General features: G+C 42.1%; 1 protein-coding gene across 2 annotated transcripts in view; it reads left to right on the top strand.

Annotated features, from left to right (window-relative positions):
• Positions 1-622: 622 nt before the first annotated feature.
• pde3a (phosphodiesterase 3A, cGMP-inhibited) overlaps positions 623-18269 on the top strand; it is a 470038-nt gene continuing 452391 nt past the window's right edge. For both annotated transcript variants that reach the window (XM_041202491.1, XM_041202490.1), the window contains exon 1: positions 623-1438. In XM_041202491.1, the coding sequence (XP_041058425.1) occupies positions 632-1438 (807 nt within the window). In that variant the 5' untranslated portion in view covers positions 623-631. The remainder of the gene's footprint in view (positions 1439-18269) is intronic.

Genomic DNA, 18269 nt, shown 5'->3' with positions numbered 1-18269 from the left:
TGAGCCGCTCATTGCGTCGCCCGATATGAAGCGAAGCACCAGCAATGTTGGGCTGTTTTAGGTTGGACCTGCAAAGCGAGCTCGCTGTTGCCTCGTTCAGCATCGCTGATCTTCCTGGAGCAGCAGAGAGACAGAGGGGGAGAGAGAGAGAGGGGGGCAAGAGGAAGCAAGCAACTGAAGAAAAGATGCTGGAGGCAGCAGCTGATGAAGTTGTGTATTCCGCATGGGGCAAGGAGGAGTGAAAGGGGAGGGGGCGAAGGCAGAGGGGAGCTGGAGGAAGAGGGAGAGGAGAGCAGTTTGTAGTGTGCAGCTAAATGGCCGAGATCAGTGAGGGGCAGCACTTGGCTTGTCAGGCGGCTCTGGCTGTCATGTTCGGGGCTTTTCTGGCCAGGGGCAAGCGGCGACCTGGCTTTACCTTGTGGTGTTAAAGTGAACAAGTGGCATCGGCTCCCCCCCCCCCAAAAAAAAAAACAAAACCTCACAACTTTCCCATCCTGTATCCAAGAGAGAGCGAGAGAGAGAGAGAAGCTGTTTGTTTGACTAAAGTCTGATCTTCAATATAGTTTGGGGGGGGGGGGGGGGGCGGTAGGAGAGAGAGAGGAAAACAAACTTTCTAATAACATTGGAGGAGATGATGGCGATGAGGTCGGAGCCGGCTTCCCCCCGGAGTAAAGCTGAGGCCGGGGAGCGCAATGGTTATGTGAGGGGCTGTGTGAGCCCGCTCGGCCGGGACCAGGGCTGCCCTGTGTGGGGCAGGCTGTTGTGGAGCGCCCGGCTGCTCTCCTCCGCCGCCTGCCTCGGCTCCTTCTCTTTGCTGCTGGCCGTCTTCCTGAGGTGGGGAGACGGGGTGGTGAGCGGCCAGCTCTCCCCTTCCTCCAGCTCCGGGCTGCTGACCCTGCTGCACTGCGCCCTGCCCCTCTTCAGCCTGCTGAGCGCTTTCTTCTGGCTCGGCTTGTACCTGATCCGCTGCGGCAGAGGCGAGCTGGCCCCCCGGCTGCTGGCCGCCTGCTGCCTGGGCGAGACCCTGCTGCAAGCCTCGCTGGTGGGCGAGGAGCAGCTGCTGTCGGTGCCGGCCAGCGCCGTGCTGCTCAGCTGCCTGGCCGCCGCCACTCTGCTGCTGCTCCGAGTCAGCCAGGGAGTCTGCACCATCATCTTCACCAGCCTGCTGAGGACTATCTCCCTCCTGTCCCTGGACAGGGTCCGCGCCAGCTGGAGACCCTTCCTGGCTTACTTGATGGGCATTTTGGGCATCCTGCTGGCCAGATACGCCGTGCACATCCTGCCCGGCACCGTGCAGGCGGCTGGGACGGAGGAGAAGATCCCAGTAATCAAGAGAAGGAGGAGATCCAGTTCAGTCATTGCCGCCGAGATTTCCAACAGTCAACTGGGCTCCAAACCCCACAGGAGGACATCCCTCCCGTGCATTCAGAGGGAACAGGTAAGACTTTTTCATTGAGCAGCTAAACACTGTTAATTTACCTGGACAGCCAGGAAGCTAAGGTATAAATTACATGTCATATGCTAGCCACTTTATCGAGAAATTATTTACAAAGAAATATGGATGTAAAATGTCTAATCCATTCACTATTGAGTTGACTTATGGCCTCTATCCTCAACAAATGACTTTCTAATTTTCCTTATTTACTGTGCATTTTCTTGCACAATAATGTAAAATCCTTTAATGAGTCTTTCTATAGTAATAATTGAGTTGTCTCGTTGAATATAATCTATTTCTCTGTTGATTTTTTTAAGATGCTTCTGTAAATGGAGACTGAAAAGGGTTAAATATACATAACTGTGATACTGGTGGAGTTACCGGAACCCAAAGGGAAATTATAGAAACATGTTATTGTATTTAACTTTCAAATCCCCTTCATCTGAAATACCAATTAGGGCCAAATTATCCCAGTCTACAGCTGTGACTTATCAAAAAACCAAAGCACACCTGACAGGGGAAATAAATATTTTCATAGGGCAGAAGAGGAAATTCATTATAAAACATAGTTCTAAATACTGAATGGTATGCAAGCCCACAAACCATTTCCCATCCAGTTGTAAACATCCAAAAGGACACGATTTATAAAATAATAATGAATTTGTATTTACATTTTGCATTCTTTGACACGTGAGAGAGATTCTTTTGTTGCAAATGATAAATAGTTATTTTAGTCTGTTTAGCAAAATGTGCTTTTCATGAATGACCTGAGAAAAAACGAAATCTGGGGGCATGGGATTCCAGAGTGAGGAATTAGCTTGTATTGAAAAGCAGATATACATTAAGCACAGTGTGAAAAGCACTAGAAGAAGCGAGGCAATAATTACTGTTTGTAGTATGAAGGGATTATCTCTATTGTGCCATTATAAAAATACACACTAATCTCAAGAAAAATAAGTGGTTTGGCCAACTTATGTTCATTCAGCTTTTTGTATCTGCTAGGCAGTGAAGTATTTCGATTTAAGGTGTAATCATCCCTTTGTTCACACAGAGTTGACTAGCATTTGGAAAGACATGAAAACGTTTACTAATCTTGGAAATCTTTATGGGTCAAATAGAAAGGGCATAGGGATATTAAAAATTCCAAACATATATTTCTATTGTCCACTTGATGTTTATAAGCTTCTACAGTGAGCAGTTCTCTGTAAAAGGTTTTAGTTCAAAAAGCTTGAACTGTTAAATGCAGGCCCCTGTCAGCTGTAAGCATATAGATTGCTGTGATATTTAACACATAATGAATACCTTTGGACACAGTCTAAATCTTGTTGTGCATTGGGTATTTTTGCAATGTGCAGTCATCTGGGAGGAGGCCGTTTACCTTAAGAAAGGTGCCCATTTCACCTTTGGGGAAACCTATGTTTTAACATATGCAGTATTGAATAATGCGAGCACTGACAGTAGTGGGTTAGTCAAAAGAATTGTTTTTTGACCATGACAACCGAGTACAGAAACATCGACTGCTTTAGTAAAGTTGTTTCCACTCTCTATCCCATTTGTAACAAGTACAGCATTGTTTCATTGTGGATGTTTTCTCACTGAATGTATCTTTAGTGCAGTGTGCTGTGGCTGACCTTCATTGTACTGCCACTTCCAGACTGATAGACTTGGGACATGTGTGTCACATATGAGCTGACAATTAGTTTTAAGATAACAATTCATTTGAGCAGTTTAAGTGACATTTAAACTGCGAGGGTAAAATCTGAGTGGTTTATGGACATTAGCAGAAGCACAAGGTTGAATTACTGCCTTAAACTCACTAACAGAGATTTGGTATTCTTTATTCTGTAGCCCTGTTTTTTTTTTCATCTATTTTCTAGTGGATTTGGTACTTGCTCTATATGTGACCTGTACTAGCTGACAAGGTAATAAAAGATGATGTTGACGTAGGAGCTGAAAGTGTATGGTGTCCCATGACTGGCATTGTTGCACTGCCAAAACTGTGGTTAGCAGAATAACCAGCAATATATAGTGGATGCTGTATGGATGGGAGAGATTCACAAGACAGTAGTCCAGTTGACTGATCTGTTCGCCATCCACACTGCTTGTCTGGGTCACTACCTGCAATTTTGTTGCCTCTGCCCAGCATTTTAATTCCATATGTAACCTGGCATTGGTTTTAATTTCCATTGCTGTTGTTACTTCTTGCTGTTACCAATGATAATACAAAGGAAATGAGGGCTCTGAGAATATGAGATGATGTGAGACTGCACAGAATAGCAAACAAAAATATATGGTGTAGCACCTTGAGGAGCATCAGTAGGAGGAATTCCTCTTGTTGCTTTATGTGGCAATGTCATAAGTGTATTATATCCCCTGGTCTGTACAGCCATTGACTCTATTCCAAAAAAACACATTTGCTAGAGATACTGAGTGGAAAAAATGCCCTTATGGATACATTTACAGCATTGTTACATTGAGCGACCAAGGCAATTCCTGTCTCTCTCAGACGCCTCCCCTGTCAACCTCTAAGAACTTTCAGCTGGTGATTTATAATGGACCTCATCTTTCTCCAAACAATACTTGCAACCTTGAAATTATGTGGCATAGTGTAAGGCGTTCCTGTTCCAGTAAGGCATAAAAGGATTCTGTACAAACCCCATTAGCACTTGTATGCATAATTTCAAAACCACATTAACTAATTGTCAGATTCACTGTGCATATTCTTGCTGCAATGTACACATGGTACAGTCTTACCCTGACTTAATTTAATATCTATAAATAGATTTTCTCATCATATGAACTAAAGAGACCGTATCTGGCATGGATTAAGAATGAGAGAACTTGAATTTATATAATTCTTTATCATACCCTAAGGATGTCTCAACGTAATTAATAGCCAATTAATAACTTTTTAAGTCAAGTTAATGTGGGAAAACATTTCAGCCAATTTGTGCAGAGCAAGTTCTTATGAACGGCAACTAGCAGCACCAAAAACACAGGGATAAGGTTGTGCAGTTAGTTGAGGGAGTAATGCTAGTCAGGACACTGAGAGAACTCATTGCTCCTCTTCAGGTTGGTCTTGATCAAAATATTGATCTTTTACACATACCTGAACAGAAAGATGATGCCTCATCTGAAGTCTGGCACCTCCATCAGTGACGGACTTCCTCAGTACTGCACTGGAGTGTTAGCCAAGATTATGTGCTAGTGGAATTTTGATTCAGAGACGAGTGCTGTCAACAAGCTGTATTGTTGCTTAATGTTAAAATGATGTTTTGTAAAGATCCATTGTGTAACTTTAATAATCAGTTGTGCCTAGATTAGTGATAAATATGATAGAGTCAGCCTGAACTTTAATTCCGTTTTCCTGAATCTGAACGACAGACTCTGGTGTGTTCTTCATCTTTTTGTAAAGCAGCTTTAGCGTTAAGTTCCAACACCTATGCTCAAAGAACCTGCCATTGCAATTAGCTGAGCTGAACTTACCAGCGTATGTCGTCCAAAGCCCAAATTGAATGGGACCAAAATAAATTTTGGGCCGCCAACAAATAGACTAACTTTTTCTAACTCCAGCACACCCTTGCTATAAAAGGCTTTGAATTTCATCTCTGATCTATACAGCATTACTTCTATTAATTTTCTATAATGTTGACTTGGTTTTAAAATGATTGACACCTTTACCTACAGGTATGTTCAAAATGCCATTGGAACTTTTGCCTACTTTGAATCACAATGTGTAAGAGGTCTAAATTCTGAATTTTGTCCCCCTCCCCCTTTATTGAGTGAGCTTTTGCAGTTATCAAGGGAAAGGGATGTTAAAGCTAGGAAATGAAATACTTTCCAATTTTAGGGTAAAAGGTTCAGTCCTATGTATACATATAAATGAGTATCTTAAGTGAGTAAATGCTTCCATTAAAATAGCAGAAAGAGAAAACTGGTACAGGGGTGTTCAGCATTTGGGTAAAAAGCCTTGTTGATCATAATTTCTGGCCTTTCCTATAGGGCATCAGCAACAAGCGCTCTCAGGTCAGCTACAAAATGATTAGATGCAGAGTAAATCCTGCCCTATCCTCGAGATTGTGCCTTAACCCGTAAGCTCAGAAGGTCATCCGTAACGCAACAGTGTGAGCCTTTCCATATCCTACATGAACAAGCCTTATGACCTCCCTGATGGGTTGCTTGTTGCTTTTGGACAAACCTGTGCTGTGCTGTAGATGGCTTAGTACTTAGACCTGTAACTGTCATGCAATACTGGCACACTGCATGTTGAATCTTAACAGATACAGAGCATTTTCATTCCTTCAGTCTTGTTGGATTCCAACACAAATCCCGGTTGTGAAAGGCAGTTTCTTCAAAATTCTGGACTCTGAGAGGCATGTTATTGCATTTCAGTTGAAAATAGTCAATCAGAATAAACAGTGTGGCAGAGGACTTGATCCAAAAATCTCTAAGAATCATATTGAATCTATTTTTTTCTCAGGTAGAAATTGATGTAAATGTCAATTTAGTGCAGAACAGTGAAAATATGGAAGATTTTTTGTAGTGGTAAACCTGGCTAGTGATGTGTGGTTTGTGGCTATAATTCAGGGTAGGGCAGTGCTCTGAATACTGTTATCAGTATTTCTTTTGAAACTTCTTGTCATTGATCAGATGGTGCTACAGCACACAAGCTCCTTTTTACTTTGATAAAAGCAAGATACTGCGGATGCTGGAAACCTGAAACAAAAACAGAAAATGCTGGAAAAACTCAGCAGGTCTAGCAGCATCTATAGAGAGAGAAAGTTAATGTTTCAAGTCCATATGACCAGCTCTGAAGAGGACTCGAAATGTTAACTCTGTTTCTCTCTCCACAGATGTTGCCAGACCTGCTGAGATTTTCCAGCATTTTCTGTTTTTGTTCCTTTTTACTTTCTACTTTTTACACCCTGCTTCAAAAGAATCAGATCACCTGTCAATCTTTAGAAAATGAGAGGTATTGATGGGCTCCATTTTATCTAGAAAGTTATGCCTATTTGCACTTTTCTGTTCTCTACAAAATGAGCTGAATTGCATTAAATTTAATCTTAGGTTCTACCAAAAGCCACAACAGAACCTATAAAGCATACCATAACACACCGAGCAATGGAACAAAAGAATGTTTTGCGTGTGTGCGTGCGTGTATACATTGTGAAGGAATGAATAATTTTTGGATTTTTTTGTCTGTGTATTTTTGAGAGTTAGTTGTGGGGGTGACCTTTGGTTGATTGGAGTTTGTAATATTTAAGGTACAGAATGTACCAAGGGTTGATACATCTGATCCTGCCTTAGAGCAAGGCGTGGAACCCTGTTGGGAGACATTGTTATGTCACAGAGATCAGTTCAAGGGGCAAAGTGAACAGCAGCCCATAGGGAGCAGACATAGAGGAGGGTTGGCTCCCTGCAACTGAAATGCTGTTGAAAGCTCTGCAATTGAGGGGGTTGGGGCTCAGAGAAGCCCCAGGAGCCATTGATAGCTCCATGCTGCTAAGAGTTGGGGCTCAGGGAAGCCAGAAGCCATTGTTGGCAGCATTGTGGCTGAGAAGCTGGGACCTTGTCTGTGTTTAGGTGCTGGAGTGTAGCCTGGCCAACACCGGGGAACATAGTATCTGTAGGAGATCAGCTCAACTGGAAAAGAAGACAAAGAATGCTGGACCCATGAGCTGATTTGAGGGAAATCTGGAATAGTGTGCCTTTTGGGTTAAGATTGCACCCATGGAACTAGGATAGAGCAGAACTGCTGTTGGCTGGAGATCAGCTTTGAATGAGAGGAGCTAAAACTTCTTAAGAGGAAATCAGAGCCTTTAAACAATTTTTGTGACTTACAGTGGTGTCTGATGTTTGGGTGGATTGCTGAGAAATTCAGGCAGTTGTTTTGGTTGTGTCTGCTATTTAATGTGCAGCTTGTGGTTGTATTTGATCACAGTTTGCCTGTTAATTTAGGTTTACCTCATGTTCATTCTGGATATTAGAGTATAAAATAGATAATGTTGATTGTTTGCTTTGATGATTTTTGTACAGTAAAATTTATTTTTGTTTAAAATCTTGGAATCTCATGGCTTTATTTTCCTAGTAAATACCTCATATTTCAAATTTCATCTACTTTAACAAAAAAAAGTTGCTGGTCCTGAATCGGATCTTAACAAAATTTGGGGGTTTTGTCCGGAATGTAATCTGAAATAGTAGTCCGGATGATACATTCCCCTCTTTCCCAAGCCTTTCTGAATGGTATATTTCTGCATGTTTTTAAGTAATAATGCAGATCACTAAAAAGCCTAAAGGGTGGATGCAAATACATTTTGTAAGAAAGTGGAAATGCTATATTTGTGTTTTATTTTCCTCTTTGTATATTGCTTTATAATTATCCAAGATCTGCCTTATATATCAAGATACAGAAGAGGCAGGCAGGGTAGGAAGATGCCACAGACCACTGTGTCCAGTGTTCATGAAATGGCTTATGACTCTTGCCTCCACTCTGTCTCACTCTATTCAGAAGTCCATTACAGAGCTACTGTACTGTGTCCTGTGGCATTAAACCTTGCGTGGGCTGTGTTAACTATGTTGGGGAGTTTCCAAGCATTTGCAGGCCCTGAGAGTTTCAGGAATATCTGCTCTTAAAAACTGTAGCAGAGGCTCAGTGTTGGCAGCAGGTTTCCCATCTGCATTGTGTTTCTCACACTGGATGGGAAATCTGGATATACTTATAGGCAGAAGCATTCTCTTAACTTTTCTTATGTCTGATCCATGAGATTTCGTCGGCAACCTTGTTTGCTCATTTGAAACATTTGTCAGATGCTGGTGTATCAAATTGAGTGCTATTGTTGGATTAATCTTAACCGAAGTGCACTTTTAGACAGGCAGGCTGAGAGCAATTGAAGGGGAAGCTAGATAAGTACATGTGGGAAAAAAACAGGAATAGAGGGTTATGCTGATGAGGTTAGATGAGGTAGGATGGGAGGAAGCTTGTATGGAGCATGAACACTGGCACAGACCAGATAGCTCAAATGGCCTGTTTTTGTGCTGGAAGAAGAGGAATCTGCCTCACTCAACAATGGCCCTTTAGTCAGGCCGTAGGAGCCAAATGGGAGCGCAGCAGTCAAAAAAGAGAACAAAACCAGCTAGAGTGCTGGGCAGGTAATTGAAAGAATCTGGGAAAGTCGAAGGGATGGAGCTCTGAGCAATGTGAAGAAAAGTAAACAAAAATTAGTTTAGAATATCTCTGAAGGTATGGTATTCTGATGTTCCAATCAGTCAAACTTTATGGCGAGTTTTACTGTGGATCCTATATTTGCAAGAGGTGTTAGCAGGAGCCTGAAACTGTTTAGCTGGGCCCAAAGGCACAACTTAGTTATCTTCTGCTTCTGTTGGGGAAAGAACAGAGAAGTATGTTCAAGGAGTGTGCTCCGGTTGCAAAGCTTGCACCACACGACTGCAATGGCCAGAGTGGTCCCCTGTGTCATGATAGCAATGGTTCAAGGTAATTAGTTTTGAATTCTGTTCCAGCACTGAAACACCTTAGAGCTGTATTATTGTTGCAAGAATCTGGCATTGTATTTGCTTGGGATTTTGGCTTTGTGTCCTCCACGGAAATACACCACAATGTGGAAAATCAGCGAAAAGAAAAGTGCAGCAAAATTGTTGTTCTTGTCGGCAAAAGCAATTTCATATATCAGAGAGCCTATAGCAGACAATTTGTCACGAATGTGTTAGCGTGAATTAGCAGCAGCGATGCTTGTCAGTACGTTGCCTATGAATTTTTTGTCCATTAATTCCAGTGGAATATCACGGGAAGTGCAGTTTTTCAATAGAAGCAGGCAGTGAACAAGTAAACTAGTGCATACTCAGCTGGTGACCCCTCAGGTATGTGTTGCAAAATACAAACCCCTTTTGTTCTCCTTTACTTATTGCCACCACCAACAACCCCACAGCCCCCCACGCTCCCCCCACCTCCAACCCGCTCCAATAGACAGTGGCTCATGCTGATGGCTATCTCGCTCAAATGTCTGCCACTCAAGTGTGAACCTGGACCCTCTCTATCAGCAGGATTCCACACATGGACCATTAGCAGTGTGGCCGATCTGTACATCCATGCGCTATCCAGCAGTCATTGCCAGATAACACTCAGGAGTCAGAACTTTGCTGAAAGTCTTCAACATGATTTCATGCTGTTGTGTTAGATTGCGTTGAAATAAAGATAAGAATTAAATAAGCTTGTTGTTGACTTAATATTCTCAGAAATTGTACATTACACCCTCTGTAGGGTAAATATACTTTGCCATGAGAAAGGAAGACTCATATTTATATACAATACCTTATCACATCTTCAGGACTTCCTCAAATAAATAATTCTCTCTTGTATTTCAAGGTGCAGTTACTGTGGTTTAGTAGGCATGGATGGCAGGCATTTTGCACATGGCAAGGTCCCACAAACAGTAATTGAGATAAATAACCAACTATTCAGTTTTTAGTGGTGCTGGTTAAGAGAGAAATGTTGGCCAGGATACCAGGAGAACTCTGTTTTTCTTGGCATTGTGCTGTGGGATCTTATACAGCTACCTGAACAGGCACAAGATGCCTCAGTTCAACATCTCACGTGAAAGAAGCACCTCAAATGTGCTGATCAGAGTCACTGCTACATTTTTTCGTAGCACCTCCTTAGACCTCACAAACAGTAAGTGGGTGCAACCTATTGAAATGCAGTCAAAAGCCTTGTCATCTCTGAAAGAGCATTTTAACTTGACAGCTTGTTTACACGTACCACATCCCTGTTACTGAAGAGACAGCTATTAACAGATCCAGAATTATGAGAAATATTGTCCAGTATTTTTGCTCCTTGTTATCCAATGGTAAGGTTCATTGAAGTTCAATTGATGTGCAAATGGAAACTTTGTGAGTACAATCCCACCTTTATCATCTTGTAAAAATACTTTGAAACATCAAGACTAAACTGACTGAAACTAATACATTTTAGCCAATTTGTCCTTGTGTTGTGATAGCTAGTGCCAATGTAAAAGTAAATGCCAGAACAAGGTGACTTTTACTGAGATGAAGATCTGTCCCATTTATTTGCTCATACTGTGCTGGTACAGAAGTATTATGATTTGTAGTCTGCGCCCAAGCCATCTTTCGCTTTATCTGGAGGTCGAAAATGGATCTTGTTGGCGGGGACGTGGTGCACAAGCCTCTAAATAAAGGGGGAAAAAATGTGCCCAACATCGCCCTCATCCTGATGGCCACCTTTGTGTGCAGCTGCATCAAGCTGTGCATAGACCCTCGGTACGCAAGCACCAAGTGTCACTCAGTGCTGAGGTTCTACCTGTCCCCGGTGTTGTGAAGGATGTGCCTGGCCACACTGCCACGGAACGCTACAAGTAGTTTGACCATGCTGTACCACCTGTCCCTCATGGAAAATTTTATGCAGAGATACACTTTTGACTACAAGACCATCAGGCAGTGGTCGGCATGTAACACCCTAGAGGCCCTGCGGGAAAAGGTAGATCCTGTGGGATGGTTCCCCGAGCAGACTGTCAAAGTCATTTGGCAGAATGCCTCATCGCCAGAACTTTCCAACAAGCACCAAGATGTAGCTTGGCTGGTGGTGAGAAAGGCCCTCCCTGTCAGATCCTTCCTACGCACCAGAAGCCTCACCCCCTCTGCATGTTGCCCTTGAGGTGGCTGTGGTGGGGAAGAGACTGTTGTCCAGCTCCTTGTGGAATGTGCCTTTGTAAAGAAGGTCTGGAGAGAGATGCAGTGGTTTCTGTCGAGTTCATCCCGAGCAGGACTCTGTGCCCTACGGGCTGATCCCAGGGACACACACTGAGATAAACATCAACTGCAGCTGGAGGATCATCAACTTGGTGAAAGACGGTCTTTGGTCTGCCCGAAACTTGTTGATCTTCCAATGCAAATTGTTGTCCCCGACTGAGTATTGCAGACTAGCACATTCCAAGGTCCAGGACTTTGTGCTGAGGGACATACTAAAGCTTGGGGCAGCCGCCACAAAGGCGCAGTGGGGAAAGGTCGCTGTCTAAGACCTTTCTGCCATAGGACACGGAGGAGCTGGGAATTGTATAGACCCCTCGGGTTGTACAACTCACAAAAAATGTATGTAGTGAATACTAAATGTATTATAATTGTATTGAAGCACCTCAGAGTGCAACATGATGTATGTCGATAACTCCCAGTACCATTGCACTGTCTGACAGTCTGTAATGACCATATTGAAATGACTGTAATATTCATTGATTGTATTGAAGCACCTCGTGATCCATGTGCAAAAGTTGAATATGATTACGCTTTTTGTGATGGCCATTTAGAGATGTTTTGTAATGTTCTTTCAGAGATTTTATGAATAAAGTATATTTTTCCAAAAAAAAATTATGATATGCAGTCTGCCAGTGGTGTCCACTCCTGTTTAGTGTTGTTTCCTTAAGTAACTTGGTTAGCTGCTCCTTACATGAGTTGACTCCCACTACCCTATATATATGAGCATGGTAACTGAAATATGAGTGTAATAATGAAAGTTTTTTGTGTTCTGGGTCATATCTCCATGTTTTACTACATACATTCCCTCAATCTCTCTGAGGTAGACTGAGCTATCATGGGGTAAGGTGATGTTTAATTTGATTAGTGTTTGGGTGTGAATAACATTCAAATATCCAATTCCTTTTTTGTTTGTTGGTTTTTCCTCCTTAAGGGAGTAGTGATGAAAATATTCTATGGTTGCTTTCTGCTGGATGTACTTAATCAGTGAGTACCTGAGATATGCTGGCTTTGCTCTCTGAGTGGCTAAGCTGCTTAACTATTGGACGAGTGAGAAAAAAAAATCATAATTCTGGTGGTTCAGTCAACAAAATGGAGGGAGCAAGCAGGAAATTTCCATATTTCCTGGCTGATTCCCTATAATTTGTGCATTCCTCTAACTGTAAATATGGTTGGCCCCACCTTAACCTTGCTGCTTGCGTTCAGCTAGACTTTAATTGGTTGGGAGCGTTCTTGCTATCAACTTCCAGCTCTTTCATGACCAAATTGATGAACTACCATACCCATGATAACCTTCAGTAAAGTCCTTTCTCCATAAGATTCTACAAGAACCACTTACATTGACCTTCGATTGTAACTCTTCTTCCTTAAGATCCACCAAAGAGCCTCTTATGATGGCCTTTGGCATATAGCAACCTCATTACTGACCTCAGGGGCACCTCTGAATACTCACCAGGGCAGCCTACAGCTGTACTCCTGATGCTAACCTCACATGATGAGGATAATGTTATGATTTACTTGTCAGTCACTGCATTTCTGTGAGGTTCCGAAACACACAAATTAAAAGAATCAATCATTTTTGAATATTTTTTGCTTCTACTAGCTAAGAACTGCTGCCTTGTCAGCTGAAAGATCATTAAGTAATCGTCAGTTGGATCGTGAGGCTGGCCAAAAGTAGGTGCTAAGTAGTAGTTTTAGAGAATGAAAGGAATTTTCATGACCAAAATTGAAAACTGACAAGCCAGCTTCAGTTTCATTGCATTTTGTGAGTTGTCATGTTGGGTTCCCTTGAGGGCTATCCTGGTTGATCCCTTTGAAGCTATCGTGAATGGTAAACAGCAGAATGTCACCAGCATTCAGCTCAAGGTTGATAAAAAGGTTGAACTTAGGGAAGATATAGCTGCTTTGGTGACAGGGTTGGCTGATGACAGCCAGTGGTTAGTTGTCGCAAGATAATAGTGTTTTATCGAAATGGTCACTAGTTGAGTATCTTTGCCCACACATTAGTGCCCAGATGTTTAGAAAGGAAAGCTTGTTCGCATTATGTCCTCAGGAGATGGGCACCATTTTTTTTCAACAAAGCTTTGGAGGCATGAGCAAGCTCTTACTCAGGGTTGTTTCTTTGCAGTTTGTTTCCATTATTGCCTTTGAGCACAATGCCTGGATATACAGTATCCATAACTCCATTTTAACTTTTTTTTCTCCTTTCCGATGTTGATGTGTAGTGACATTTTTATAATAATGTGAGGAAAACATGGGCTTTTGCATTCTCAGTGGGATATCTCAATGCCAGTAAACTTTCTCATTTATGTGTTGGCACCTGAACATGTGCAAGCAGCTGATTGCATAGAATTCTTTAAAACTGAGACCAGTAAGATGGCACAAGGTGATTGAGCATTTGGGGGTAGTGACGTGTGGCTTCATTATGATCTTTCCAGGTATCTGAAATGGTGTTAGGATGTAAACAATTGCAAACGTAGCTCTGGCCTGTAGAACACAGAAACCCACCTGAATGTATTACTTTTCCAAGACTGATTTCAGGTCCAAAGTGATGATCAAAATATAGGTTTCCTCATGATCTGAGAGAATGGAGCAGATTTTACAAATTAACATTCCCACTTCATAGCTTTATAAACGTGCCAGTGGCAATATGTCAATCTCTCAACTCCAGGAGACTAACCACACTCGAAGTTAATGCTACCTTGCTGGGAATTGGAGCAGAGTGGACCTGTGGGAGACAGTCAGGAGCTGAGGAGCGCCTATAAATACAGACCAAGGATTGCAGAGTGGCCTACATTGCTGGAAGTTGGAGTGGAGCGGACCTGCAGGGGACAATCGGAAGCTGAGGAGTGCTTATAAGTATAGGCCAGGAATTGAAGAGCAGCCTACCTTGCTGGGAGTGAGAGCAGAGCTGAGGAGCACCTATAAATACAGACCAGGGATTCGATTGAGGAATGGAGCTGAGGAGCGGCTGTTTCACTGTTCCAGCTGCTGTGAGGCTGCAGTCCGGTTAAAAAGAGAAAAAAAGCAATTGTGGCATCACAGGAAGCTAGTAAGTTGATTGGCTGGTAAGTGCTCATTCTAAGGGACAGTGCGTGAGAAACCAGCTTAGACAGGTGAGTTCAGGTAGATCTATAAATAAAAAGAACTAAAACTTTAAAATAATAGACAAAAATTTGAAAACTTTAAAATTAAAATCAAACAATAAAAATAAAAAAAGCAATAAAAATAAAGTAATTTAAACAAACATCTAAAACATACCTTGTAGTTAAGAAGCATATAACCTTTAGTTGTCAGTGGTACTAGCATTCAATAAACACAGTAAATTGTAGCATTCATAGGAAGAAAGTAATTAAAGTAAATTAACCAAATAACATAGTTAGAATGGCGGGACAGGTGTTATGTTGCAGCTGTGAGGTGTGAGAGCTTTTGGACGCCAAGGCGATCCATGACAAACACATCTGCAGGAAGTGTAAGTAGCTTGGGGAATTCCGGATCAGGATTATTGATCTGGAAGCTGAAATGCAGACAGTGCGCAACATAAGGGAGGAGGAGAAATACCTGGATACTTTGTTCCAGAAGACAGTCACACCTCTTAAAAGAGGGTTATCTGTTTTGGTCAGCAGTGGGGGACAGGAGGATGTGATTCAGTGAGGCAGGTAATGGGACCAAGCAAACAGGAGGGGAGGAGCCTCAAGCTTTGCAATTGTCAAACGGGTTTGAGGTGCTCACAACCTGTGTGGATGAAAGTGAGGTCTGCAAGGTGGATGAGCTGACTGGCCATGGCACTGTGGTACAGGAAGCCATTCAAGCGGGAGGAGCAAAAAGGAATGTAGTGATAGTATGGGATAGTATAGTGAAGGGGATTGACAGTGTTCTCTGCAGCAAAGAGTGAGAGTCCAGACGGCTGTGTTGCCTGCCCGGTGCCAGGGTTTGGGACATATGCTCAGGGCTGGAGAAGAACTTGCAGTAGGAAGGGGAGGGAATATCCAATTGTCATGTTCTTTGTAGGTACAAATGACATAGGTAGAACTAGGAAAGAGGTTCCAAAAAGCCAGTATGAGGAGCTAGGTACCCAATTAAGAATACATCAACAGTCAAGACTAGATGTTACAAAGATAACAAAAAGACAAAACTGAAGGCTTTCTATCTGAATGCATGTAGTGTTCATCACAAAGTAAATAAATTGATGGCCCAGAATGAAGTAAATAAATATGATCTGATAGCAATTACAGAGACGTGGCTGCAGGATGACAAAGATTGGGTCCTTAATATTGAGGAGTACATGACATTCAAGAAGAATAGGAAGCTAGGAAAAGGTGGAGGGGTAGCACTGTTAATCAAAGAGGGCATTGGTGCAATTGTTAGGGATGACCTTGGTTCAGGAGATCAGGATGTAGAATCGGTTTGGGTGGAGATGAGGAATAGTAAGGGAAAAAAAGTCATCAGTGAGAGTGGGTCAACAGGCCCCCTAACAGTAGCCATAGTGTAGGACAAAGTATTCAAGAAAAAATATTGTGTGCTTGTGATAAAGGAACGGCAATAATCATGGGTGATTTTAATCTACACATAAACTGGAAAAATCAGATTGGCAGTAATAACCTGGATGAGGAGTTCTTAGAATGCTTTCGAGAAAGAGCAGTATGTTCTGGAACCAACCAGAGAGCAGGTTATATTAGATTTTGTACTGTGTAACATGAGAATGACCTCAGAGTAAAGGCATCCCAGGTATCAGCGACCACAATATGATTGAATTTTACATCCAGTTTGAAAGGGAGAAGAGTGGGTCTAAGGCTAGTATCTTAAACTTAGATAATGGCAACGATGTGGGGCTGAAATCAGAGCTACCTGAAGTGAACTGGGAAACTAGGCTAGAGGATAGATCAATAGAAAAGTAATGGCAGACATTTAAGGGTATATTTCGGAGTATTCAGAATAAGTACGTTCCTCTATAAAGAAAAATCCTATGGGGGAAGACCTACCATTGTTGGTTAAGGAAAACATTAAACTTAAGGAAAAAGCTTACAACTCTGCAAAGATGAGTGGCAGGACAGATGATTGGACAGAATATAAAGAATGGCAGAGAATGACTAAAAGGTTAATCAGGAGAAAGAAATTAGAGTATGAGAGGAAACTAGCTAGAATGTAAAACCAGATAGCAAGAGTTTCTACAGGTATTTAAAAAGGAAAAGAGTAAGTAAAGTGAGTGTTGGTCCTCTAGAGAGTGACAGTGGGGAGTTAATAGTAGATAATAAGGAAATGGCGGAAGAAATGAGCAAATATTTTGCTTCTGTCTTCACTACTGAGGATACATAAAACATTCCTGTAATAGCTGCAAATCAGGATGCAAACGGGAGAAAGGAACTTGGTGAAATTGAAATTACTAAGGAAATGATACTGAGCAAATTGATGGAGATGTGGGCTGGCAAGTCTCCGGGTACCAATGGACTACATCCTAGGGTCTTAAAAGAGGTGGCTAATAAGGTAGTCAATGTGCTTGTTTTAATTTTCCAGAATTCGCTAGATTCTGGAAAGGCTCCATCAGATTGGAAAGTATTAAATATAACCCCTCTGTTCAAGAAGGGAAGGAGGCAAGAAAAGGAAACTATAGGCCAGTTAGCTTGATGTCTGCTGTGGGCAAGTTATTAGAATCGATCATTAAGGAGGTTACAGTTGGGCACTTAGAAGAACTCAAGGCAATTGGGAAGAGTCAACATGATTTTGTGAAAGGAAAATCATTTTTAACCAATTTATTGATGCTTTTTGAAGGAGTAACATACACACTGGATAAAAGGAAGCCTGTAGACATACTGTTCTTGGCTTTCCAGAAGGCATTTGATAAGTTGCCATATCAAAGGTTATTACAGAAAATAAAAGCGCATGGTGTAGGGGGTAACATATTAGCATGGATAGAAGATTGGCTGGCTGGCAGAAAACAGGGAGTAAGCATAAATGGTTCTCTATTGGTTTGGCAGTGACGAGTGGAGTCCCGCAGGAGCCTGTACTGGGGCTTCAACTTTTTATGATTTACATCAATGACTTAGATGAGGGAAGTGAGGACATGGTAGCTAAATTTGCAGATGACACAAAGGTCGATAGGAAAGCATATTGTGAAGAGAACGTGAAGAGGTTGCAGATGGATTTAAATAGGTTGAGTGAGAGGTCAAAGATCTGGCAAATAGAGTTTAATGTGGGAAAATGTGAAGTTGTTCACTTTGGCAGGAAGAACAAAAAAGCAGAGTATTACTTAAATGGAGAATGGCTGCATTATTGTGAATTGCAGAGGGATCTAGGTCACAAAAAGTTAGAATGCAGGTATAGCAAGTAATTAAGAAGGCTAATGGAATGCTATCCTTTATTACAAGAGGGATTGAACATAAAAGTCAGGATGTTATGCTTCAGTTATACAGGGCATTGGCGAGACCACACCTCAAAAACTGTGTTCGGTTTTGGTCTCCAATTGCATTGGAGGCAGTTCAAAGGAGGTTTACTTGATTGATACCTGGAATGAGTGGGTTGTCTCATGAGGAAAGGTTGGACAGACTGGGCTTGTTTCCACTGGAGTTTAGGAGAGTGAGGAGTGATTTGATTGAAATATACAAAATCCTGAAAGGCCTTGACAAGGTGGATGTCAAAAGGATGTTTCTTCTTGTGGGTGAGTCCAGAACTAGGGGGCACTGTTTTAAAATTAGGGTTCGCTCTTTTAGGACAGAGAAGAGGAAAATTTTTTTTCTCTCAAGAGGGTTGTGCGACTTTGGAATTCTCTGCCTCAGAAGGCGGTGGAGGTGGGTTCATTGAATATTTTTAAGGCAGAGGTAGATAGATTCTTGTTAGGCAAGGGAATCAAAGGTTATCCGAGTTACATGAGAATGTAGAAATCAAAACACAAGATGATCAGCCATGATTTTATTGAATGGCGGAGCAGGCTCGAGGGGCCAAATGGTCTACTCCTGTTTCTGTTTCTTATGTTCTTATGTAATGTGGGCCAAGGATAGCTCCACAAAGTCGTAGCCTTGATTTTCTTTGATCCATGCTGGGATCGGGTGTCGAAGAATCA

The sequence above is a fragment of the Carcharodon carcharias genome, chromosome 13 (genome assembly GCF_017639515.1).
Source record: "Carcharodon carcharias isolate sCarCar2 chromosome 13, sCarCar2.pri, whole genome shotgun sequence".
Classification (NCBI taxonomy): Eukaryota; Metazoa; Chordata; class Chondrichthyes; order Lamniformes; family Lamnidae; genus Carcharodon; species Carcharodon carcharias.
The sequence above is the reverse complement of the archived record's forward strand: the minus strand, read 5'-3'. Positions and strand labels throughout refer to the sequence as shown.